At 42.0% G+C, this 26251-nt stretch overlaps 1 protein-coding gene across 1 annotated transcript in view; it reads right to left on the reverse strand.

Moving 5' to 3' along the window:
• PLEKHM3 (pleckstrin homology domain containing M3) overlaps positions 1 to 26251 on the reverse strand; it is a 90589-nt gene that overhangs the window by 20353 nt on the left and 43985 nt on the right. The window contains exon 7 of the mRNA XM_064451845.1: positions 14388 to 14451. Within this exon, the coding sequence (XP_064307915.1) occupies positions 14388 to 14451 (64 nt within the window). The remainder of the gene's footprint in view (positions 1 to 14387; positions 14452 to 26251) is intronic.

Here is a 26251-nt window from a genome sequence, read left to right on the forward strand (position 1 = left end):
CAGGCCATCTTGGCAGAGCCAGCAACATGTATATCATTCTTTACAGCTGTATCTGTTACTTAAGCCTTTTAGTGACAGAGAGTCCACAGCCCCCATGCAGTCTAACACAGCACACATCTGCTCTCACTGTTGGAGTCACTCCTAAGCTTTGACCCGAACCTTTCCTAAGGACATTTCAGCTTACAAAATAAGTTTACAGAATAGAGAAACTGAAAAATCACACACTATGAGCTGCAGAACAGTCCACCACATTTCATAAGAAATGTGGAAATGTAGCACAAAACTGACTAAGTTAAGAGTATGCCAAAGGAACAGAAACCAAAAATTTCATCATTGACTTATCCTTGTAACATAATACAGCCTCAACATGCACCTGCAAAGGCATAAAAATCTACTCCTGCCTCTTAAAAAAAATAAAAAGGCACCAAGCTTAAAACAAATGAAAATTTTGCTGAGCTCAGATTTTCTTCTACCTACAGCACACATGAAAAGCAAGGTCTGTTTCCTAATCCAAATTCTTTGTAGTGCAAGCAATTGTTTCCTTGTCCAAAATTAAGGGTGAAAGGTGATCGATGATGGCATCCTGGTCATCAGCTGATGGAGTGTGCACTGCAGCTTTCTCCTCCTAAACCAGTCAAGGCACCCATCCCAAAAAGATTCTGGACATGAGGCCATGCTCTCACAGCTGGCTTACCACTGCTGCACCTGGAATATATTAAGGTACGCTGCTTGGTGACAATGCGAGGAAAACACTTGTGTTTGGAGGCCCAAAGCATGTTGCATCTCTGAATAGCTCCAGTGTTCAAATCAGAATCACTGTCGACCTCTGTGGATCTGGAAAAACTCTCTGAGCTACCACAGGAGAGAAAGCTGTGGCTTTGCATACTGCAGCTCCTAACTGCGTGTCTCGCATTAGGAATTGTATAAAAATACACACCCACATGTACACACATAAAAGACAGGCTCTGCCTTCAAAGCACTTACAATTTAAGCCAACAAAACAAACACTGCTTTTCACACTAACTGCCACGTATGTCCCACCCTAAATGGGACAAACTGTGTTTTGCAAGATCCTCCTGTACAGGCTCCCTGCCCATACTGCAGAGAGCATCTCTCCCGTCAGAGCACTCCTCCAGGTGCCAGGGAGGAGAGAAGCCAGGAGAGCCAGCAGGAGCAGCAACCCACCCTGCTGCCCAGACTCCTGCAGCTAGCTCAGGAAAGCTGAGGTGGTATTGGTAGAGACTTGTCTACAGCAGTGGAAGAAATTAAAGGGGTACACAGTATCTTAATATGTGCCAAAGGAGTGTTAGGACAATTATTTCATATGATTTCTAGAACAGAGGCTTTTCATACAAACCAAACTTTTGAAAAAGTAAAGCAAATCAAACTTTCTTATCTGTATATCTTTGTGCTACTGTTTAATTGTGTAGCAGCATAAATCTGTGCTCCATATGAGTGAGGTTGGGGTGAAACATAGGGATTGCCAAACACTAGCAGACAAACCAATATTGGCAATGGCTGTGAGAGCCTTGGGTAGCAGGAAAGCATGACACACATGCACTGGGTTATGTTTTTCCTGATTCAGCAGGAAGACAGAGAAGATGAAAGGCAGCAGGGGCTACGGTACAAGTTGAAATCCGTTTGGATACATCACATTAATGTGATCATGAGGGCAATGTGTGAACAGTCAAAGTTTAACTACTTGTCAGGAGGGCTGCTAGCCCCAGAGGTTTCCTGATCCTTCTACCCAAAGACTGGAAGTTACTCATAGTTCCCTCACTCTATCAAGGCGATGTTTTCAGAAACAAGTGGGCAGCCAGATGTCTCCGGAGAATAAGAACTGGAAAGGCCACAGACCCACAGCATCCTCCACAGGCAGAGAAATCCTCCTCAGTGGCCCACCATGCACACAACAGGGCTATTGCCCACAGACAACTTGTAGGAGCAGCATGTGCTGCCCAGGGGACTCTCACTGGTATCCCTGTGCCCTACCTTCATGACGCATTTCTGAGCCCATGACGCAGCCCTGCACCAGAGGAGAGGCAGTCCCCTCACCTCTGACACATGCTGAGCTACAGCTCTGCCCTGACACCATCCCTCATCTGAGCTATCCAGGCCATGCACAATGCTGGTAGAAGTCTATCTGTGAAGGCCCCAACTCCCCAGCCCTAGCCTCACCCCTAAACCTCCTCCTCCCATGCAGCACAATACAGGGGGTTCAATCTCCAGCCTATTACACACAGCAGAGAGAAGTCAAGTCACTTTGTCTTCCTTTTTTTCAGTCAACAAAGACTTCTTGTATGAGAACATACTTACCAGCATGAAGGAGGGTTGCACAAACTAGTCCCACGGGAGAGAAATGTAGTGAGCACAGTGTTGCAATATATATGTTTTCATATTAAAAACCAAACTAGAAAAGTGGCCAAGCTAATAGTGGTAGAACTTCTTGTCCCTGTTGAGAGTTCTAACCCAGAGATATGGTAAGCTAAACGCACAGCTTGTAATAACCCCCTGTTTAAAAAACAGAACAAGACAAAAAAATGCAGGAAGAAAACCTAACACAAAATTAGTTAGTTTTTTCCAGTTCCTGACAGTTGTTCAAATTAGAAAAGACTTAATAGAAGCCTCTGACTGGGTGTCACTGAAAAGCAATCACATATCGATTAGACAAGGAAGGCATGGAAGTCCCCTCGAAACTCAGACTGCGTAATTCCCAAAGAGGTAATATTACAAGGGCTTTAGGAGGAACTGGGGGGGGACGTGCAGAAACAGAAGGAAAAAGGAGTCAGCTGTAATCCACTATTGCTTTGAGTAACACCTCCATAGCCTATTAGACCAAGTCCACAGAAATACCCAACTTTTGCACCATGGCCACATAAATTGACAGATAAAATTTCTGGACAGGAGAGAAAAAACAGTACCATTTTCAGACATTTCTCAGGGCAGTAAGTGTTTGTTTTGAGGGCGGGGCTCCTGTCAGCAATGCTAGCTAAGAAGTAAAAGGTAAGAACTCCATCCCTGCAGGAGTCTATACTGTGAATTAGTGAGGATCATCAAATCTCCTACCCTGTCTGTGCATTTTTACCAACTTCTAAAAGTGCAGTAGATGTTTACCTAACATAGAGGTCCTGAATATCTTTGATCACCTACATGAAGACCATCAAGACAGGCGGTAAAGGGGATATACCTTGCTGAGCTTTCAGATACACTATTCTGCTCAATGTGAGGAACTGCCAAAGTTAAGAAGCCCAAATTCTGAAAAGTGTCGCGGTATGTTAAACCACATCAAGGGTTTCTGGATTAAAATAATTGTTAGATTAAATTTGCTAGTCTGGGTAATTTCCAACATATGATAATGAAAGTAAAATCACAAGCAGTAAAAAAAAAAGAAAAAAAATTCTTATGTTAAGATCCAAGATAATGGAGAATCAACAGATGAAGGGTATTTTAACAGAAGCTATCCAGAATCTAGGAGAAGGAAGAGAAATTATTCTGCCAGCAATGGACAGCCAACATCCATAGGCCTCATGTAACAGCATTTCTAGGAACACCGTCACTTCACTGTGGCTAAGTGATCGGTGAATGAACACTGAGAAGGGAGCTAGAAATGTCCCCAACTCTCCTGAATCCTCAGACCCAGACCTGTAATTCCCTCATGTACCAGAAGCACAGGAGGAAACCCTGGTTATTATCCTCATGGAGGAGTATCTGTTGCTACTGCTCTGCTTAAGAGTCCCGCCACCAGGATTTAGTATTCCAGGTAAAGTGGCAAAAACACTGTAAAACTCAGGTTCTGTATCACTGCCACTGTGAGACAAGCTAAATTTGCCAAATGGGTTTGTGACCCCACCCTTGTAAATCAGCTTGTTAATCATTATCGTCATAGAGGTGATAAAGTTGTTTTATAAGCCAACACTGAAGCAGTAACTAACTACTTATGTACAGGCTGGTGTATTTCTCTGCAGATAACATTTAATAGAAGGCACTTTCTTTAAAGACACAGGCTTGCCTCACAACCTCCTTCTGGAGCACCAAGCAATCTCTTCCGTTTATTGCTCCAGTCTGATTTACATGTCAGACACAAGTGACACCTGGAGGGGATGGGTTAAGTGATATGAAATCCCTAAAACACCTTGAACTCCAGGTTCAAATCTCAACTGGATTGTCCCAACCTCTCCTCCTGACAGAACGAAATTTATGATTATGTCTCAAGGCCAGACGCACACTTGGCTCTATCTGAGAGACAGACACAGACAGAATTTGCCAGGAGGCACTGACGCAATGCAGAAGAGACATGAAAAGGCCAAGAGGCACTGAGAAAATAGAAGGGGTGGCAGACATGAAGCTTATTCACCATCCCCAATTATATACATTGAAGGGATAGAAAGTCCTTTAATTATTGGCATTAGCATCACAAGCAAGCCTGGCAGAATTAAGCTATCTGAAGGAGCAGTCAACAATCATACATAGCTTTCCACCATCCTCCGAAGACAAAGTTTCTGTCTCTTCCTGGTTGTTTTCCTTCTACCCCTCCAGAAACAGCTAGTCTGAATCAAGCCTTTTTTTTAACAAGCAAAGCTTCAGCTTTGCCTAGATTTCAGAGTACCACAGATAATGTCCTTCCTGGACTGAATGAAAGGGAAAGTAAAATCTCCTGAACAGATTCACTTGGGTTCACCCTCCAAATACCACTCATGGAAGCTCTGTGGTAGAGGACTAGACGCTCAGGAATCTTTCCTCACCTCAAGGACAGATGAGAAATATGCTTTTGAAAGAACTAATAATGATATAAGAAAATAGGGCTAGAAAAAACCTCTAGAAACCTCCAGTTTATTCCTCACCCTACGGCACAAACAACTGACAGATGACTGTCCGACTTGCTTAAAAACGTCTCGTCACAGAGGTTCCACAACTCTCCAGCACTTGAAACACCTGGAAAGTTGTTCTTAATACCTGCCTCAGATCTCTTTTGCTGCAGTCAACTATCTTGGTTTCACACTCTACCTCCTATCCTTAAATTGCACAACCGGTTTCAGAAACCATTTTCTGACGCATTCTCTTCTCTGTCACCGACAATCTCTGTCACAAGCTGGGAAGAGCAAAAGCAGATCAGGGTGCAGGAAAGCTACAATGATTGCCTTTACCTATTTGCTAACTGGAGAACAGGCAGATATTTTCCACAGTTGTTAAGTGCGAAGATTGGGCATTAAAGGGCAAAGGTTAAATGGAATCTCTACCCCATGACAGATTTCAGCAGGGTCAGGATTTCTGTGATGAAAACATGGACTTGGAGACGATCACGCTACAGTATGTTCAGCTAAGGATAATGGAAGCAGCAGAGAAAAGAAAGAGAAAACATATTCCTTGGCTGGGAAGTTCCTAGTCATTTATATCTAGGGACAGACAATGCTCACAAGACTGCTTATTTCCTTAAGGATTTTTTCCCTTCCGTTCGCCAGATTCTTAACACTGCAAATTCTTGTTACAATTTCAATGCACAATTAATCTTTAGTTCAGAGGAAAGGGAAATAGAAGGAGGAAGGATGATTATGAGGTAAAAGCCCCAGGGAGGCAGATATCAGATCTCAGCTCTGCCCCATCTTTTGTGCTATATACCAGACTGGTCAGCTTTCCTTGCTCCACTTTGACTCCCAGTCATCTCTTTCAGATTGCCTGCCTTGTTTATTTAAATTGCAAGTGACTTAAGGGAAGAATGGTTTCCTAATACTGGTGTGCGCTCACACTAGAATCAGTCACTATGCCCTGTTGTAAAACATAAAAAAAGAACACAACAGTAACTTCAGGAGAGCCCCAACTTTTGTTGCTACAGCCATGCTGTGGGCCACAATCCCAGCTCCTGACAGTAAGCGCGATACCACCCCATCCTCTCTCTCCTCTTCCCTTTACAGCCTTGGCAGGTCTCCGGCTGTCCCAAAGGCCTGTTCAGCCTGTGGTACAGGTGCCAGCAGGGTGGACAGGAGTGGGTGAAGCCTGGGACTCTTCATCCACTGCTGACACCAGCACAAGGTACTGGCTCTGACACACATGATGCCATTTTGCCATCGCTGGCCTTGACACAGACAAAGCAACATCGTGCAGTCTCTTCACCCACACCAGGCAGAGAACATCCTGACAGGAAACCTGGTGATAAACTCTGCGAAGAACGAAAAAACCCACAAAACCAACTTCCAAATAAATCGAACTAAAGCAGAAATGAGTGAGAATTTGAATGAACAGAAATCACAAGCTCCCTTTGACTTATTTGCACCAGGTAGTCTGCATGGATGGCAGAGCCATTTGCTGTTCGTGGCCCTTCCAAACCAGACCATGCAACATGTTGCACTTTAATTTGGTATTAAAGTGATATTCCACAAATTAGCCACTAACTGGTACAGGCACTGGAAAGAGGAGGAAAAACAAAACAAGGTCAAGAGCAAACACTGCTAATCTGTGATGAGTGCATATAGGCAGGGGGCAAGGTGAAGACAGAGTTTTACATTGGTTGGGGGAGAAGAACAAACTGGTGACAGCCTGACTGAATTTATAGCAGGAGGCAGAGAGGATGACAAGGTCCCTCCAAGCCCTCCCCCACTCCTCTCATGCAAAGGAAGAAAAGTCTGAGATTTCAGCAGATCTCTGGGTGCAAGCTGACACAAGTGAGAAAGAGATGGAATTGTCTCAGTATAAACAACATGACTGGAAATCAGCTGTGCCAGCTTCCCAGCCAGCCATGCAACAGGACTCCAGCCCCACAACCTCTGCCTTCACACTCACTGTGTTTCAATTGTCTTTCCTCCTTTCTCCTTCCCCCAAGGTTTCCAGGCAGGTACATGTCAATTTTGTCACACCCCAAGTTCTCCTAATCTTGTTGCAGGGATGAATTATAGGTTGTTTTAAGAAACAGGTATTCAAGCAAAGGTTAAAGGCTGTTTTGATCAAACAAGGTTGAAAGAGTACCAGGAATTTGGCTGGCAGAGAACAGAAAGCACTTTCCTTAGCTTAAAAACATACACGACTCTAAATACACGCACAAGCAAATATGCATTCAGGCAGAGAGTATACATGTGCTTTCCCCCCCTTCCCTCCCCCCCCCCCCCCCTTTTTTTTTTTCTTTTGAAGATTAAACAGGCAACTGCATGTAGAGGTATTAACTGACTCCACATGCCCACTAAGATTTTATTTCATGAGTGATATCACAAAATTAGAAACTTTCCCACCTTGCACAGGACCGATCAGGGCATTTTAAGGAGTCGTCCTCTGAAGAATTTTAGAACAAGAAAGCAACATACCAAGCAAATGGCTAGGGTTACTCTCAAAAAAACTCTGTGAGTACAAAGCATATTTTAAAAAGTAGTCTAAAAAATTCTTTCTTTTCTCATCCAAGCAGGTAGCCCTGAAAGAGTATTTTATTTCCTCAGGCGATTTGGTTTCTTGGGATGTTATTCCTTGAGATATGCCCAGCTGCCTCTCCTGAACAGCCATTTTATGTGAAGTACAGCAATGAGGTTAGAGCCCAATCTTTCACACTGCTAACCCTGATCTCCAGTACTGGGTCTTTCATTCTGCGCAGCAAAATAGAACAGAAGAAACCTAGTTAGCACAAAGCACTAGAAAAGGCGTAGATTATATTGTTACTGCCTCTTCTAGGGACTGAAAAAATTAAAATATCTCTGGAGATCTCAACTCAGAAGCTCCTGTGAGCCACTGGTACCACTGCTGGGTTATTTTAAAACAGAACTTCATTCTAAAAAGCCAAACTTACCCCAAGCAACCTAGATTACATATTCACATGGAAAAACACCACATGTATTTAATAAGCCCTGTTGAAAACTCTGGTTTCAAGCTGCGCAAAAACCAGTTCTACTATTAAAAATATCTATTAACAATCTTGCTATATCTCTACACTTTGCCTCCAAGATTTTAACACACGTAACTGAGATGAACTTGTCTTCCTGGCTGCCGCTTGCCAAAATGCTCCTGGCCAGCTCTTCACCCATGAGCCCGGCCAGATCTGCCATGCTCTCCACCTGACCACAAGCCATTCTGAATGACAGCAACTCCCTTCCCCAGCACAGCTGTGGGAAAAAGGAAACACCAGTAAGATCATTGCCATTGCCACTAATTGTAACCAGAGCTGTCAGCACTCTGGGGAATTATACACACACCTGGACTATCAGCTAACCTGAAGTTTCCTGTTCTGCTGAAAGGCAGCTCAGTGCTAGCAAACTCCAGGGAGTGACAGAAATGAGTGATAAAGGCGCCATAGCCACAGGAAAGTATAAAAGCTGTTTAATTGCTGGTTTGCTATCAGACCTTTTAATATTATGGAAATGTATATTATGTGTTTTTCCCATCCTAGGACTATTTTCATATTCTTCTGCTAATAGAGTTACCACAGTCATACAGGCACACGTTGTAAAGGAGGGACTTAAAGATGGCAATTAGCATTATGCCATTCTGGTCCAAGATGCATGTTTACATAGTTCAAGTACAGAATTATTTAAGTGCCTCAAAATCTTGATGTATTTAAATCGCACAACATATTTAAAATAGGTCAGATGGACTATGCCTCCAAAGAGCTGGCTTCCCTCTTTTGAACTTAATTGTGCTTAGGATGTCTATTTTCAACATACACAAGAGTAAAGTGGGACCCACTTTACCTTAACTCCATTAAAATTTACTTCTCCTGTGTGTTAGAGAAAGCCTGCAGGAGAGCTGGGAAGAGAGTACAGATCTCATGTGCCTTAGGATGAGAACTGGACCACTGTACAAATTAACGATGTGTACACCTCTTACCTCCCCACACAACCACCTGTTTCTGTCTACCTCCTACCAAATATTTAAGAGCAGGGGCTATATGTCAGACACCAGTTAAAACCCACCACTGTTTTAAAACAGCTCTACTCTGAGCAATGTCTTCCAACCTGTCGCCAGCTGAATACTGGTAGTAGCGCACTGCAGGACTTGCATCTCTGTCACACAGGCTGTGTCAATGCTTGCTTGGGAGGCTGGGGATGTAAATCAATGTTTTCACTACGGTGCTGAACTCTGAGCTGTGGCATCTATGGCACAGATGCACCTGGCATTTTGCTGCCCTTGTTAAGCACAGCAAACTCCTACAGAGAACTGCAACAAGCAATTCTTCAGCCATCTCAGCATTGTCAAGCCTGCTAAAAACCTAATTCTCCTCATTTGCCACCACCTGCCCCTCAAGCGAAAAAAGGGCTTGCCTAGACTTAAAAGGATCTGCTCGTACAGCTACATGGGTAAACCTCTTAGGTAATAGAAGTTTAAGCTGATACAGCTTATATCAAATCATTGAATGAAACAAATAGTACAAACTAAGTTATATCAATGAGAAAGTCTTTTGCTATTAACACTTTAACAGGTACGGCTACATCTGTTAAGGGCCAGGGGTGGGGGGTGTTTGTCATGCACCTAATCCCAGTAAGAGTTTTAAAACTAGAGCAAGCCCAAAGCAGGTTAGCCGAAACCCAGTTTTGTCCATCAATGTAGCCACATGCACACTACTGGCTTTTACCAGCACAGGCACGTGGATTAAATGCCACAACCCATCCTTTTTATGTGTGAATAAAAAGGAACCGCTGGGCAAGGACACCACCACTGATGGGCCTGGAAGTCATCAGGCTGTATGTTACAAATCTAAGCTGAACATTTCTCAGTAACGGTATGAGGACTGAGTGATCAGAAAAGAAGTACTACTTCTGACAAAAACAGCAAGAGCAAAAAAAAAAGCCCACATCTCCTTGCAACGTTTGCTATTGTTGGGACTCATGAAACAACTCATCTAAATCAAAGTAAAGTTTTGCACATGCAAAAATGCTAGAAAAAGCGTCTCCAATCTCCTTCTCCACCTCAGTCTAGGAAAATACAGGGAGGACCCAAACTTACTATTGGAAAAGGTGGTGTGATGAAAGTACAGCATGGGTTGAAAGCCTGGAAAAATGAATGAGATCTAAAAATTTCTTTGTTCTTCTAAGGCTTCCTAATCCTGATCTAGCAATAGACTAGGCTCGAATTAGGTGGAACTCATGTTTCACTGAAGTTCATTTTTTTATCCCCACATTTTTGTTAGGGAACTTTACACGTGCAAAATCTTGAACACAAACGTTAAGGTTTTCTATTGGGAATGCTTCCGTTAGACCAACTGTTCACCTAGTCCAAAACCCTACCAGACGCTGTAATCAGTACTATATATGTCAGAGGATGATGAAATCATTGACCCATCTGTCAATAGGGAAGACATCTTCCTAATCCCCTCAGTAAATAATATGTCTATTCTGAAACCTTATAATCTCTTTATCTTATGTAGTGTAACTGTGGACATTCTCATTATGGATACGTAATCCTCTCAAAGATGATGAACTTCTGGCCTCAGTAATATTACTGTGGCATTAAGTTCCTCATGCTCACTGTGTGTTCTGCAAAGAAGCATTTCCATTAAGGATTTTTATGCTATTCACTATATGACCTATGCTATATTATTGTGAGAATAGGGCTCTCCTGTTCACCCTTTCTCTCCCGTTCTTCACATAGTTTGTAGGTTCATCTACAGGTAGATGGTCAGGAAAGTCGATCTGAAGTAAATGGCCGTTTTAATTAAATTTTAATGGATTAGCTTATCTACAACGTTAAAATGGATAAATTATACTACATTAAATCCCTGTACAGACATACACATTCAGAATGAAAATGGCCTTAATACAATTTAGCTCACTTTGCTTCCAAAGTAAATGGAGACAAACCAAATGAAAGCCACTTATATTTTGAATAACAGTATTTACACAGTGCTTCAATGTAATTCGACTCATCATTTTAAATTCCCATATTTTGTCACTTCTTTTTTTTTTCCTGAGTACTCCTGTGTACACAAACCTTCAAATCATCATCTTTTTAAATCTCCTATCTTGCTCACAATTTCCATCCTTGACACCGAGCCATTTTTGCCATTACGTGGATCCTTTTTATTTTACCCTATCTTTTGGGGGTGGTACAACCAGGATGAAATAATTGCCATTATTGATAGTGTTTCTACAGTAAAGACCATCACTTTGTACGCTTGTATATCTTGCTATTTAACAAAAATCAGACAAGACATTAGTTAACTCTCTGTGTGGATTAAGCACTTGGATTAGCCACTTTAAGTCTTTTACTTTAAAAGCTCCTGTTAGCATGGAATCTAGTGCAAGTAGCAAGAATTACTTTTCTTAAGAAATGCAAGAGCCTTGTCTGAGTCAGCTTCTGTCCAAATCAACATGTAACAGTGTAAAAACTGTTAGTCTCACCAAAACCAGCCCCACAATCCCACAAAATGAATGGATGGTTTTTAACTCCAACTTGTATAACTGTGTCCGCATGGCTGTAAAACCAGTGATACATCCATTAGTAACATCAGCAGAGAACAGAGTTCACACCTCCAATAGGTTTAGGGCGAAGCTACCCTGGACTGGTTCTGCACCATCACGGACTATACTGCACATTAGAATAATCCAGTTTTCCAGTGTACTATGTCTGCTAAACCCAGCAATCTCAGGAGTGAGCGTTTACTTCCTAGCAACTGGACATCTCCCTCTTTAAAGCTTTAATTGATTGGAATAGTCCTGGATAAACTGGTGTGCAGTGGTGTTATATGTGACGCAGGGCAGATTACTCTCTGGGCAGATGATGCCAGGGAGGGCTGGAAAGCATAGCCAATGGGGCAGAATAGGCAAGCTGTCACACTTTGTGTTTCTGCTTGTTAAATCTGAATGCTCCTAATTAGTTCTCTCATCTGCTAACACTTGCAACAACAACGACAAGAGGATTCTAATAATATGTACCCCATGGGAATGCCCATAGATAGATTTGCCATAAACTTTGATGTAGTCCCTGGGGCAGTGGTCTGCAGTGAAACCTTTCTGGGGTGTATTGGGGTGTTTGCGTTTATATTTAAAATAAACATGCACATACATGCTGCCTCTTTGGTTAAACGTCAGGCCTAAAGATCTGCACTACAGGCATTTGTTAATGAGTAAAGTATTAGCAAGCACTACCTTACCACGATTTGGTGAGTTTCCAACATTAAGGACATTTTTATTTCAATTTTTTCCGCTCTGCTTTTAACCTCAATTAAGGTCTTCCCCAGTAGAGCCCTGTCCAAATGGATCCACATTACAACCTTCCCCAGACCATCAGATAGCTCGAGTATGTACTCTGCCACATCCAGAAGGTCTAGGCATAGAGCTCTGTTAAGCTTGGAAAGAAATTTAAATTGGATTTAATTTTAGAATAGGATTATATGCTGCTTCATCTACTGGCAAACAGGCATTTCAACTTTCTTATGCCTAAGAACAGACCTTCATACCATGTTTTTGAAACTCAGCTGCTTGGTAGGAAACAACCCATGTTTTATAGGATCTTTAAAGAGAACTTAGCTCAGAAACAAATCAGAATTGAGCGGGGACTAACCAGGGTAGAGGCTGCTTATATCTGTAGATTACCCCTCTCTGCTTTTCTAATTCGCTCACCATGCCTTATCTTTCTATTAATCTTTAATAAACCTTTTAGTTAATTCCCCAAACACACACAATCTACATGACAGCAGGATACAGTGCAAAAGCAGCCTATGGACATGAGGAAACAGGCAGCAGAGGAATCAAAAGGATGGGAAACTTTTAGGATTAAAACACACCCAAACTACAGGCCAGTAGAAAATGATGAGCAATTGGGAGAAAGCAGTGGTAAGGGGCAAACCAGGGGAGGAGGTAAAGGTATTAGGGGAGGGCTGTAAAGGTATTAGTGTTTCTCTGGCTGTTGAATTCACTTTCTTGATGGGGCCCTCATCCCATTTCCACTCTGGTTCCACTTTGACAAAAGCAGGCAATCCAATTTCAAACTTGGAGCCTCTGAAATGTGGAAAATGCTCTCCAGGCTGACAACAAGGATACAGCTAGATTAAAAGGTAAATGCAATTTAACCCACGCCAGCAGAAACTGTAATCAAATTATATTGCCTTGAAATATGGTAAGTTTGGGACCCGGGCCCTCAGGGGAAGGGGAGGTGTCTTGCAAACACAAACACAAAGAAACATGCTAAAATGGAACTGCTAAATCAATGGATTAATTGTGACTTCTGCCCTCCCTCACTCCCACAGGGTGCTTGATAAGCTGCTGATTGCTTCTAAAACATCTACTACCAATGTTAGAAACTGATTAAGCAGCTTACAAAGCACTGGGGGCTAATAGACAGACCCACCAGGGAAACTGCAGCTCTGGAGTTAAGTAGCTTGCTTTTCCATGGCTTGATTATTAAAGATGAGATAGCAGAACATGCTGAAAAGATGTGGAAACAGTTTTAGACCTCAGATGACTGGCCTTTTTATTTTATATATGGAATAATTTCTACCCTGTGACTTCACCAGCCAACAAAAGCCATGTTTCCTGCAGTTCTGTAGTCTCCAGCTCTGAGGGGCATCAGAACTACGTCAACTTAAGTGTGGCAACCGAACATCCAGACCTGACTGTGCTACCCATTACCCTGCAGAAAAGGCACCAGAGGACAAAGGGAGCATCAGTGGAAGAAACTTTAAATAATATGTTTTACATATCACTAGCAATAGCATTTGAGCGTAAACACAGATGTGCCTAGGTCAGCTAGTGCATCTTACCTCATTGCTTCCTCCATCATGCACCTGAGCACTGCAGCACATTCACCTTAGATTGCCTAACCTCCCTTTTCAGCTCTTTTTGCCAAATTCTTCTTGTTTAATCTGGTACATAATAAAACTCTGCTGTTCAGGCAAATGTACTGCAAGGTCCTTTTTTAGTTCAATCAATATCAATGCAAAGACACGTTTTGCTGGCACGTCACATCTGTCATAGTAACACTGCATGGCTTAACTCTCTGCAGCAGGCTTGCTGAGGTTTTTGTGGTGGGTTTGTTTGGGTTTTTTTTTCCCCCCCTTGTGGCAATGCCTAGCAGACTTCTTAAATAAGAATGTTGCACTAGGGACTGTACAAACTCATAAATTTCTGAATAACTATTCTTTCAAGCAAAGAAATAAATACCATTTGTCACCTATAGGCTGAGCCTTAGATGAGCCTTCATTGATCAGATGAAAAATTTCTCACAGCAAATTTACCTTTGCAGACTACAGTTTCTTTCGCAGCCTCTTTCCAGCCCCATTTCAACACTGACCCCCTAGGCTTTTTCTCTCGTCACTAACCAATGCCCGTTAACCCATTTTTATATTAAACTATGAACCACAGAGATGGCTTGGAAGTAAAGCTATTTATGCTACTATTAGCTAGAAGGGAGAATGTACAACTAGCATTGAAGATGAGAACAGGCTTGGTGTGCAACAGGTAGAATTAGTTGAAGAAACTTACCTGCTGAAGGTCTGCAAGAGAATAAAGATGGATTTGCTGGAGAAGATACTCTCTGGGAAAGATCCTAGAAGAGAGGAAAATGGATGTGCATCATGCCTTTTTGATTGGGACACTCAAAGGTTTATTCTCCCCCCCCCCCAAAAGACTACAGAACAATGATCCTGAAGAGTGAGCTTGTCAGAAACTGAAATTATGTCACCCTGTGAGCGCTGGCTACTTTTACAGCATTCCTCATTGGCACAACAATTCCACAACAAGAATGAAAGCTGTGCCACTGTCGTTCCCCATCTGTCAGGCGAGCACGTACCATGACATTTACAGCCATTGAAAGCTCATCCTGACCACAGGAGGTGTTTCTTTAAACAATTAACCCAGTAATGAAAACAAATAAACTACACATTAAAAGTGTTTCTTATGGTTCTCAGTACAATATTCCTAGTCTGCTAGAAAGCTGTAACTGTTAATTTCAGATGTGATTTATGTTTTTTTTCAAACTGAAATTGAAATTTGAAATATTGGGGGAAATGTCATGCAGATACTGTTCTTCCAACATAAAGTTGATTGAAATCAATTCCCTTTTGCATACAGAAATATATGTATTGGTATAGACTTTATAATGGCTTCTTTGAGAAAGGCATATTTTCCTTACATAAACCAAGGTTTCAGGCAAGATCATTGATCATCCACTGACAGACCTGTTCAGTAAAGCTAAGTTACAGAAACCTGAACAGAGAAGAGATGTCCTAATTACAGTGACTTGCAGTAAAATGAAAAACTGGGTTAAAGTAACATTACAGAGAAAAATGGACCTTGTAAAGGTAAGTGGATATTAACAAGAAAAGTTTATGAGAAACCTATGTTTCTGCCATAGAGGTGTCAGGAAGAGAAAAAGTGCATCTAATTAAAATGTCTGTCTTTGTGCACACACAGAGAGAAATAACCAGCCAACCAGCTTTATTTTCCATCCGCACAGAACAAATATAACACCACGCCAAGGTATCATGCAGAGTGGAGAATCACATCACTCTTGCACAAAAAGCAACCAAACATCTCAAGAGGTGGAACTATTTTACACTACAGGTTGCCTAGAGAAGAAACTGTGAACTTAGTTCCTGTATTACAACCATGTAGTTTTAAGAATACAGAAATGAAATTCTTGACATTATTAAATGCATGAACAAAGCTCTGGCTAAGACTGTCTTGTAATAGTAGAGCTGAATGGCAGTGAACAGAAAGACCACCAGACATGTTCAAAAAACCAAAGATACTGAAAGGCTGATATGAACTTACATGATCATGATATGAGACTAATGAGAAAGTACATAGGAACTCAAAGAAGATATTTCAGAAGCTGCAACAACATAATTAGTTAAAACACAGATCAGCAGGGATAACAGTACCAACTACAATCTTTGACAGAGCACCAAATCTGAGAAATAATGGAAGAACCTCAGTTCATTCTACCCCATTAGCTGTCTTAAACTGCTACCTTAAACTGATGCGTTCAAAGCTGTCCTGGAGGGACTGTGACTTTTCACTGCTGTTAAGGTGAGCAGTACAAAGTTTCATACTCCTGTGCTTTTGAAAAAAATCTGAGCTTTATCGGGGTGGGAGGGGAAAAGTACTGCAAGCAAGGCACTGACAACTGGGCACTGCTAATCTTACAGCACTCTTCTGGAGCAGGACTGTGCCCTTGCTCCTTCTGACTCACCAAGGATGTCTGCTCTATCCACCTAATTCTCAGCTGCAGTCTCACTGGGACACTGCATTTCCCCTGTTCAGTTCTGGAGGCTATACCATCGCTCCCATTAGAGGCGAACATGTTTCAGTGGCTCTGCTGCATCACACCTTCATAATACATTTGGCACATTGTCAAAGACCACTAAAAAACAGTCACAATCCAGACATCAGACAACATATGACATTGGGATTCCTCATTTGCGCATAGAAGATTTATTAAAATTGATTGCTAGGGAGTCAACTCTGAACAGCATTTTGAAGGCATTAGTATTTTTCAGCTCTGATAGAGTTTCTGTCATTAAAATTTCCCCATCATTCCTCCCCTGATCACACAGGCAGGCACTAAACAGTACTGTAGCTTTGCCAGGAACTGTATTATTTGCTGATGCCCTTACAGCACTGCTAAGGAAAATAATTAGCTAATGAAAGATTTCCTTTTTCAGGAAATAGCCTGAATAGCCCATAAGGCGGAAACTGTCAACAACTAATATCAATGACTAACATCACATTCCCCTGCCTTCAAGGACTGCATTTTATTTCCTGCAAGTTCTACCTCCTAATAAAAACTGTGCAGATGAAAAGCAAACTCATGACTGAGGGACTTCCTTTGTCGGGGGGTCTTAGCCAGCACATGCCCTGGTAACAGTCATCCTCTGCCTGTAACTGTCCCCTTCCCTGAGATATGTTAGCTTGCAGAAGCAGCTCTGCAGAGCCAGCACCCAACACACCTCCTCCTGTCCAAATTTATTTCCAGGAAAAGAAGTAGGCACGGCCCTCCCAGTCTTATGCAAGATACACATACCTGCACATATCCGGCACTCAAGTGAGAGGAGTGCTTACTTCCATTGCTATGGAAACTGAGGCATTAAAAAAACCCTCAGTAAGGCTCATCCAGCTTCAGATTTGCAGTCCTTCTGTTGACTCAAAAAATCATAATTTGGTTGTGGTGGGCCACAGAAAAACAGCTGAACAGCCAGAGCTCACATGTACCACAGCATTTACAAAACTTCTTATGAAGCAATATGGTTCCCAATACACAGAGGTACAAAACACTCCCTCAACACCTGCCCACGTCACCAAAGGTGGAGAGCACACAGCTCCATGAGTGTGAAACCACTGAAATTGCCTAGAAGTAGGCAGCTTAGTCCCTGATCATTTTAAATATAAATGATGTGCCCTTTACCACACCTGCAATGAGCTGAGCAGCTGTTTAAAAAACACATCTTGCTATGCTGCACATCTGCAATTAAGATCTCCAGAAAACTTCTGTTAGTCCCACTTGGAAAGAAAAAACAAAACTCAACAGCTACCCGAACATAACTAGTGAAGCCACCTCCCAGAAATGCACCTGTTTATCGCCAGTTTTGTCAGCCTCTAGTGGGTGAGGAACAAGAACATAAGAGGCACCGGAATATCAAACTCAAACATATTTTAAAAAAAAAACCTCATCATAAAATGCAAGCAAATCAGGTGGGGCAGGAAATCCACAGAGACCAAGTGGGCAAGAAAATGAATGATGTACAGTTTCCAATGGCTTGCTTGTCTGCACAGGTTCTCTGAGCCTAACGAGGTGATGGCTTTATATAAAGTCTTCTTCAGTAGGGGGCACACAGGACTAATTCAGAGCCTCTTGCTTCTCAACCCAGATGTTTCCTCTCACATAACTAGTAGGAACGTAATACCTTTGCCATCTCCACCCCTCTGTCAACTGCAACTGAAATTGGCCAAAGGAGGCCAAAGTCAATAGAGGACAGCAGGTGAAATGGAGCTCACACAAACACCATGCCATTGCATTAGCATTCAAAGTACTACACAGCATCCAAATCAACCTAAAATCACATTCCTGTCTAAAAATCTGACACAGACCACAGAGCAGGCTACAATAACTACACTTAGAAACATTTCACTAGAGAATACGTATTTACTGTCTGCATGAGATGGAGCTTTGAGCATGCTTGGGTTAATGTAAGGCCTTGGCCCAAAAGACCAAGACATGCTTGCATTTTATTTTTCCCTTGATATAAAGATCCTTTACAAACACCAAATAGGAAATCTCTCTTAAGTTATTTGAAAGCAAAATAAAAGATGTCAGTTTTGTAAATCTTTTGATTGAAGCGCTATAATGAACCGGATTTTTTTTTTAAAGCTGGTCAATTAAAAGCATTCAATAAACAGCGCCCTTTCAGTCAAATCTTCACACGGAAGAATACCGGAGTGAGCTAGACAGAGGTCAAACACAAGATGTTAAGACTCATCACAATAAAAACTCAAAACCTCTGCTGCTTCAGAATGTGACCTCTGACCCTTGAGAGGCAAATGGTATTGACTGCACATCTCACTAAAAGCACCTCCTAAGCTTTCACAGTTTGGAAACTCCCAGACCAGTTTCACCACCAATGCAAAATGGAACAGTTGTGAGTCACAGGATTGCTGTGCTATAAAACCCTGGCTACCAGTCAGGGTTAAGCCTGCAATGAACAAACCAAGTTCAATGCTAACCAGCCCTCTAGTTTTGCCAGTTCCTGTGAACAATGAAATCCAAAGTCCTGTTGGTTAAAGGTCTCTAAATTGCTTTATTGTTATGTGCCAGAAATAAAAGCAATCAATGCAAGCAGGAAAGAAACCCACCATTGGAGACTTTCGGTCCAACTAAAAGAGAGAATTGAGCATTCTCAGTTTGTGATTAGTATTCTTTTTTGTTTGATACTTAGTAATCTGAAGAATAACCTTCAGGCAAGATAGAATCAGAAATTTCATCCATTCCCTTTCCGGATGATCTTATCAGGTAAGTATTTGCACAAACAAAGGTTATCTTTTAGTGTCCTCCTGCAAACAGGACCACTGATAAGACTTTGCTTTTTGCATTTGGACAAAGTGTGTAGTCATGGTGCTTTGTTAGCACTAAGTAATTGCTCTGCATTTAAAGCCTGTTTATCATCAGCTTAGGTAATTTTTCTCCAATGGGTTAAATACCCTGACAGCTCTGCTAAAGCTACAACCAATTAATCTGCCCAGGCCTGACACTATAACCAAAGTACAAACGTGATAAGCAAAGCGAACTCTTCTTTTTACAGTGTAATCAAAAGAAATCAAGTTAGCTGGCAGGTGGGCACAACTGAGCCTCTTTTGTACCAAAAAACCCTGTTGAAACCTAGGATGGGGGTGGGGGCGGGGAGAGGCAGGGAGGGGAAGCTGGCACCACGATTTCATGTGCCAGCCAGGAGTGTCTTGTTTGACCAGGTTGAAAATTGTATGACTGAGCTCTGACTCATGACAGGAGACGCAGATGCGCCAACTTAGCACGCAGCCATATTCAGACATCCTCCACCCCACTGCAGGAAGCTGCTACGCCCACAGCTGGCACAGCACAGCAGGTACTGAGTCCATTTCCTCAGCCAGGAAAGTTCGTACCCTGGCACTGCCACTTAAACCACCACAAATTTACTTTTAAGCTACTGCACCACACTGCAAACTAAAGCAGCTGACAGGCAACCACATGTTGATTACTGCTGTTCCCATATTTTTTTTGCCCCCTAGACAAGGGGCAAGAGGACCTCCGAAGTCCCTGCAGCAGGTACCACCAACAGCTGCGGCAGTGCGCGTAGCACGTGGGCAGGAGCGGCGCGCGCTCTGATCTCATTGACAGGAGCTCAAATTTTCCAGAGTTACTACTTGATTTTAAAGGTACAGAGAGATATCAGTGAATTGCCAGTTATCCCAAATATCTGTGCAGGGTAAATAACATCTCTTGCTAGGTTTTCTCTTGTAATTCATTTGACACAGAACGTATCAATTTAAGGTAGAAAGAACAGCATCAGAGGCAGGGGGGAAAAAGTAGGATTTTTTCCACTGTTGCTAATTGTTATAGGTTTATTTGGGCTTTTGATTTTGTATTTCCTTGGAAATTGCAGCTCCTGAAAGTATGTTGGGAGAGAAGAACCCCAACTTTCCAGCCAAAAAAAAGTTACTTAGGGAAGTGAGGCTCTGGGAAACTCAGTGATTTGAAAGTCGAAAGGTAATAATAAATTCATTAATTTAAAACAAAACAGAACACTATGTATTCATTTAATTCTTGTGGTACTATACCAGATTAATGATTTTTTTTCTAATTCTAAGGGTTTGGCTAAAAAAGTGTTTGTGAACCATTCCACATTTGTGAGGTAAGAATACCCTTCTGGTTATGTTCTGGGAGCAGCCATTCCTAAACATCTTCAGCCTACACTAAGTGCTAGATTTATTAGCATGCATGTCCAGATCAGGTATTGTTTCATGATGCTATGAAATTCCCCATGAGCATCCCTATGTTAAAATAGCTACTCTTATCATCCATCAGCCATCCAGAACCAGTATACAAACTTTCAGCTAAAATGCAGTACACTAACTCTCTCTCCTCAGTGGTTACTTGGGCAAGGTTATGGTAATATTGTGGAAGACAAGTATTACTACACATCAAACTCAGGAATCAAATCCTGCTATTACTAAAAGCAAGATGCCGAGAATTAAAGACACACTTCTGTTTTTAAATCAAAATAGCTTAGATCCCCCAATTTACTTGAAATGAAGATTAAGAAAATACTCTCTGTTTTAGTCAGGCACTTCTGAACCCTTGCAGTTTGTTGCTGGAAGTTCTGCTATAAAAACACAAGGATAAAAATGGTACAAGTCATATTTAATGTGGTGTCTGCATCCAATAGGAACTTCTTTTTAAATCGTTATGTTTTTTAAAAGCAATCTAGTCTCAAAAAATGAATGGAAACTACCATTTTGAAAGATGTCTAATATTACTGATCTATTTGACAAGGAGGTGCAGGTGTGCCCCTAGACTGGAAAATGCCAACATGAACTGAAAGACCTGCATGTCCTCTGGAAAACTTATTGTATACACACTGGCATGCTCCGCAGCTAGATGCTTACCATGGTAGAGCACTGGCTTGTGCTTTTAACCTTCCCTTGGCTTGAACAGACAGCAGTACTGCCTCCATCCTGGCTGTCTGGCACACGTCTTGTTGCTCCAGCTCTGTTTGTTACCTCTGTTAGCTCAAAGTCCACCTTAACTCCATCCCCTGCAGCTTTAGCCAAATGCTTTTTAAGATGTTAACTTGCAAGGACCCTGCATGCACAGTTACTTCTTAAAAAATACACAAGAGTTGAAGCAAAGAGGGAGTCTGTTTGTAAGGGCTTCATCAACAGGCATGCTTTATTTCAGCAACTGCAATGACTACATACATGCAGGATCTATATAAAATAGCAAATGGCTCGTGCATACTTCTCTGCATTTATTTTCTCACCTTTCCTCACTTTGGGGTGTTGTTTGGTCTTAACAATGGGTCCTCTCAGGATATCCAGATATCCTCTTTGAATGAGTTTCTCTCTCACCCTCTTTCCAATCACCCGTGCAACAAATTTTCATCTTCTGTTGGTCTTGTCATTAATGCAGATCCCTGAGTGCTATGAAACCAAATCCTTTCCTGCTCAAAATTTCGTTTTGCAGTCAGTCTACTGATTTCACATATTGTGTCTTTGTTCTCCTGCTTTGGGATTTTCCACTCTCCAAAGGGCCTACACATTGCAAAGAAAATGGAGAAAACAGTCTCCTTCGACAGCCTGGACATGACTTAATGACCTTCTGTTGTCCTTGGTCTGAAAGATGACATAGCCCCAGCCTCACATACATGAGGTATTTGGTGGTATAGTGATTGCATAAGATCAATCAGGATTCCTGTGATGTGTTTAGACAGGTTTCCCGATTGCTACACAAATATTTTGAAAGTAATCTACTCCTGTGTCAGAAGTGATATGTCTAAGGCCTCACTGTAGGAAGTGACAGGAGTCTATTGTTCAGCATAACTGAATTTGGGCTTGTTTCACTTCGTGCTGACAGACCGGCAGGCTCAGCCAGGACCACACGTCTGTGGCACTGGAGGTGTATCTTTAACCTCCTGCTGCAACAGCAAGCTCTAATTTGGCCTTCCTGTAAGGTGCTAAGTAATGCATCCTGCACTGGAGTTTTGCTAGAGTAAAACTGACATACTGCTGTTCTAGAGCTGACAGGCAAATGGTATCAGAGAGAGATGAGTAACAAGAGGGAAAATTTTCCCTGTAGTTTCTCACTACCATCCAGAAGATTTACTTACACAGCAAGGGCACTGCAATGAGCACTCATGTATAGGCAAATGCGCTGCAGAACATTTACCTTGTGTCACTGCTATCTGTCTAAAATACCTGGGCTAGCAACACCTGAACTGCGAGTTTAGGTGTATAGCTAAGAGAGCAGGGAGCCCAGAGAGAGCTCCAGGGTTGACCTGGGTTAGCCTACCCTACAGCAGACGTGGAGGTGTGTGAAGACTTCCCAAAAAAATAATTCTTGACCTGAAGAGCCTTCAACCATGATAAAAACAGAGGAAAAGAGGCTGTGGCATATGGACACACTGTTAGTGTGTCTTATGTCTAGAGATAAAAGGAAGAAAGCAAAACCAGAATAAAACTTGCATCATTCAGCACAGCTTCACAGAATAACCTCGTTATTTAATGGACTCAGAGATTCTCACTCTTTGCCAGCTATCAATTTTATTGACTTAATCTTGTTTGCCTGTGCCCTTCATTCATCATCCCACAATCTGCAGGTAGTGGTGGGATCTGTACAGCTCCACTTCTACTAATTCTGTGTCAGCTCTAGGTTTCAGTCTTGTATGTTTCTGCCTGAACACCATCCACACAAGCAAGGCAACCAAAACAAGCAAGAACTTGTTGAGTAAAGACATTTGAGGCAAATTATGTGTGTTGCAATACTGAGGTGACAGCCACAGCCAACTAGGCAGAACAACGTCCCTTGTAAAACAGGGAGCTCAGCAACAGGCTCAGAGTCTCAGCTGGCTAATCTCAAAGGAACACTGCTGATATGCACCGGTGGAGGGCCTTATTTCTCCTCCCAGCCAAGTCCCAGTTCCTTTATTTTTTTCCCCCTTGCAAATATAAAAAGAGCTTAGAATCCAGTGAAGCAATAGTTGAGAACAAATCATTATAACTGATGAAGACCACTTCTGTTGTGAGCCTTCTAGCTACTTCTAGGATTTCTTCTGCTTATTTTCCTTTTTTCCTTCATTTTTTCTTCCTTTCTTTCTACTTAGTCACTTGCTTCTTCCAAGTTCACAATGTAGTTCAGCCCTGAGTTCTCTGCTAGATGCCAAGCTTCAAAGTTCCCAAAGTACCTATCTACGCACACCAGGCATTATAAATAACATTTCCACATTTAAGCCAACTGGATCCTGAGCTAACCTGGTTTATAGCCATCTGGAATTCTTCAGAAAAAGTTACTTGTAAGCACTGTAAACAGTTTTGTCTTCCCAGAGGACACAAAGAATTTCCAGCTTCACTGCCATCTTCATTTTGTGATCTGGGTTCAAGAGCAAGGTATAGATTTAAAGATGATGATAATGCAAATAGTATTAATAAAAGAAACCTCAGAGTGATCTGCTTTTCCCTAATAAGGCAGGCTCTATCAGAGTCCCAAAGGCAGCAAGGTGCCAATACAATTAATCAGTCTGTTTTTAGTTCCCCCTAGACAGCAATATTAACAGTTTGTTTCAGTCTGTTTATATGGGCCTGACAGGTCTTCAAGATGCTATATTCGCTTTCTCATGATTAATAGTCATTCACATACTAAGGTAAAGACCAAACAGAAAAAGAATGTTTTTAGAGCAGGGCAGATAACTGGAATCTCTCCCCCAGCCTTTCATTTCTAACAAGGAAACAGTACTGAATTTAGGAATGCTGTCTCACTGTATTGTTTAAACTCCTCCTTTTCTTGCAACTTGCTCATGTGATGAGCCAAGGGAAATTTAAATCACATATTTTCTTCATTTACTTTTCAGCTGTGCTCTATAAAGCCATCACATTGATAGTGAATGTCTGCACTCTGTGATGCTACATGCAGAAAAGAAAGCCATTGGGACCAGTTCTGAGCAGGGAATAACTCCTTCAGGGAAAAGAACTCTTCTTCCTTTCCATCTCTGCAAACCTCTTAGGGGAGATCTGAGGGACCAACTGAGCACCAAACCCACCCCAACAGAGACTTCACAGACCAAGAAGGAGCCAGACTCTAAGGTGTGTTTTGTACATTCCTCCACTGGCTTTTACAGCACTTTTAACAAGTCCTACCAAACTGGAGATGCTTCCCCAGTACAAACGCAAACCTTCTTGGGCCAGGGTCCTACTCTCCACCACAGAGAGCTTTAATTGGAAACAGTGTGAAGGAACCCTTAGACAGGAAATGTGAGCATTTGGAGTATTTCCCAGTTTCCTCTTCTGCCACTCTGGGTGTTTCGTTTTGATACAGAGAGTTTCTTCTTTTTCCTCCCTTCCCCAAGAAAAGACCATGCAAACATTTCTGTGCTAATTTTCATCCATTCTCTCTTCTCTCAATTTCTTCGGCACTTGCCATTTCCCCTTTTTGGAGGTAGGTTTTTGGGCTCCCTCTTTGTCCTGGTTTCATCATTAACTCTTAATTTCCTGAGACCCCTTCCCCCTTTGAATCTCCTCCTTCTCCTGGCTTTCCCTCATCCCTTTGTCTCTAGTCCATTGATTTCTCTGCTTAGGCCTCCTTTGATCTCTCTTCTTTCACTCTCTTACCCAAGTCCATTCAGTCTCGTGCCTCCTCCTGTCTATTTTAATCAGGGCATTCTTTTCTTCAGCATTAATCAGAAAGCATAATTTCTTTTCTGCCACTTTTTCTGAACAGCAGCCTTCACAAATCTTATTCTCCTTATAGTTTTATTGCAGCTGAAGAGGATGGCATAGGAAAGTTATTATAGCTGAATAGCAAACAGCTCTGCAAGATAATACCATCCTCGACAATAAAAGAAAAATCATCCTAATTTTTAAAATACTATAAGCTGCCCTATCAAATAATAGGAATTGAGCAGTAAGACACAAACACATATTAACACACAGTGGGTCTGACACAAGAACTCAGTAGTGCTCTCCAGAAACCTGTTGCTAGAGATCCTTCTCTTAGTTGTTGTTCATCAAAGCAATGTCATTGGTTATGTACTGAATAGCAGACTGCCTCGCTCGTTACTTGGGCTAAAGTCACTAGTGCAACCTCCTCTCCCTTCCAGAGATTTCGGGTCTCCCATCCCTAGAACACCATACTCAAAATACAGTCAATTATGTCATCTGCTTTCCTGCCCTTTGGCACCTCATAATTTAAAAGCAGTGGATTTCCTATTTGTGATCTTGTCTTATAAACTTAGGGTATGCAAATGCTTACAGATGCATTTACCACCAGGTCAGCTGCATGTGCCTGGAGCTGCTCACCTCACAGTATGGCATGGGCAGAGACGTCTCCCCATCTCTTTTGGAGATCCACGACAAAAGTAACTTGGCTTTTTTAGGGTCACAACTGTGACGTGATGGTTTTAAGCAGATTTTTTATTTTTAGCTTGTTAGAAAATGCTGCAGCAGCCGAATGGACTAAGATACAGCACTTCTAAACCAAAGTTCACTTTTTATAAAACTACTGTTTCCACCACAGAAAACTTAATATGAAACACCTGCTGTGCTGTGATCATGTGTTTTCCAATAAACAAAACACTCAGCACAGCCATGTTATGGATGGAAAAGATAGTGGCTGTGGAAGATCGTAACTGCTCTGGTGTCACATAAATTATATGCTGGGTCATATGCCAGGGTTCTACATCTGGCCTCTGCCTTTGTGCAAGATCATATCACAGAAGAGAGAAGTGCTGGACAGGTGTTTGGCCTCTCAAGCTTTTCCACACTGTGAGGCATTTCAAAGGTCTCAACAGTGGCTACCATGCTACGATGCCATGGCGGGGAGCATGAGGTACCACACCTGACTGAAAAAGCGCACAGCCAAGAAACTCAACAAGGAGTAAAAGATGCTCACCAAAATGTGTGACCCCTGGGCTAACAGTTGTCAAGAACAACTTCAGATATCCAGACCCTATAAAACCATTTTCTTTGGCAGTAGATAACCCAGCTGCCCGGGAAGTCAGATACAAGCACATCTTTCTAAACAGATAATACCTTGAGAACTAGACTGGGAGTGGAGCGGGGTGGAAGAGAAAAGCAACATGACAAGGAAACTAAATCCATGTGCTGTA

The sequence above is a fragment of the Phalacrocorax carbo genome, chromosome 5 (assembly GCF_963921805.1).
Source record: "Phalacrocorax carbo chromosome 5, bPhaCar2.1, whole genome shotgun sequence".
In the NCBI taxonomy this organism is placed as follows: Eukaryota; Metazoa; Chordata; class Aves; order Suliformes; family Phalacrocoracidae; genus Phalacrocorax; species Phalacrocorax carbo.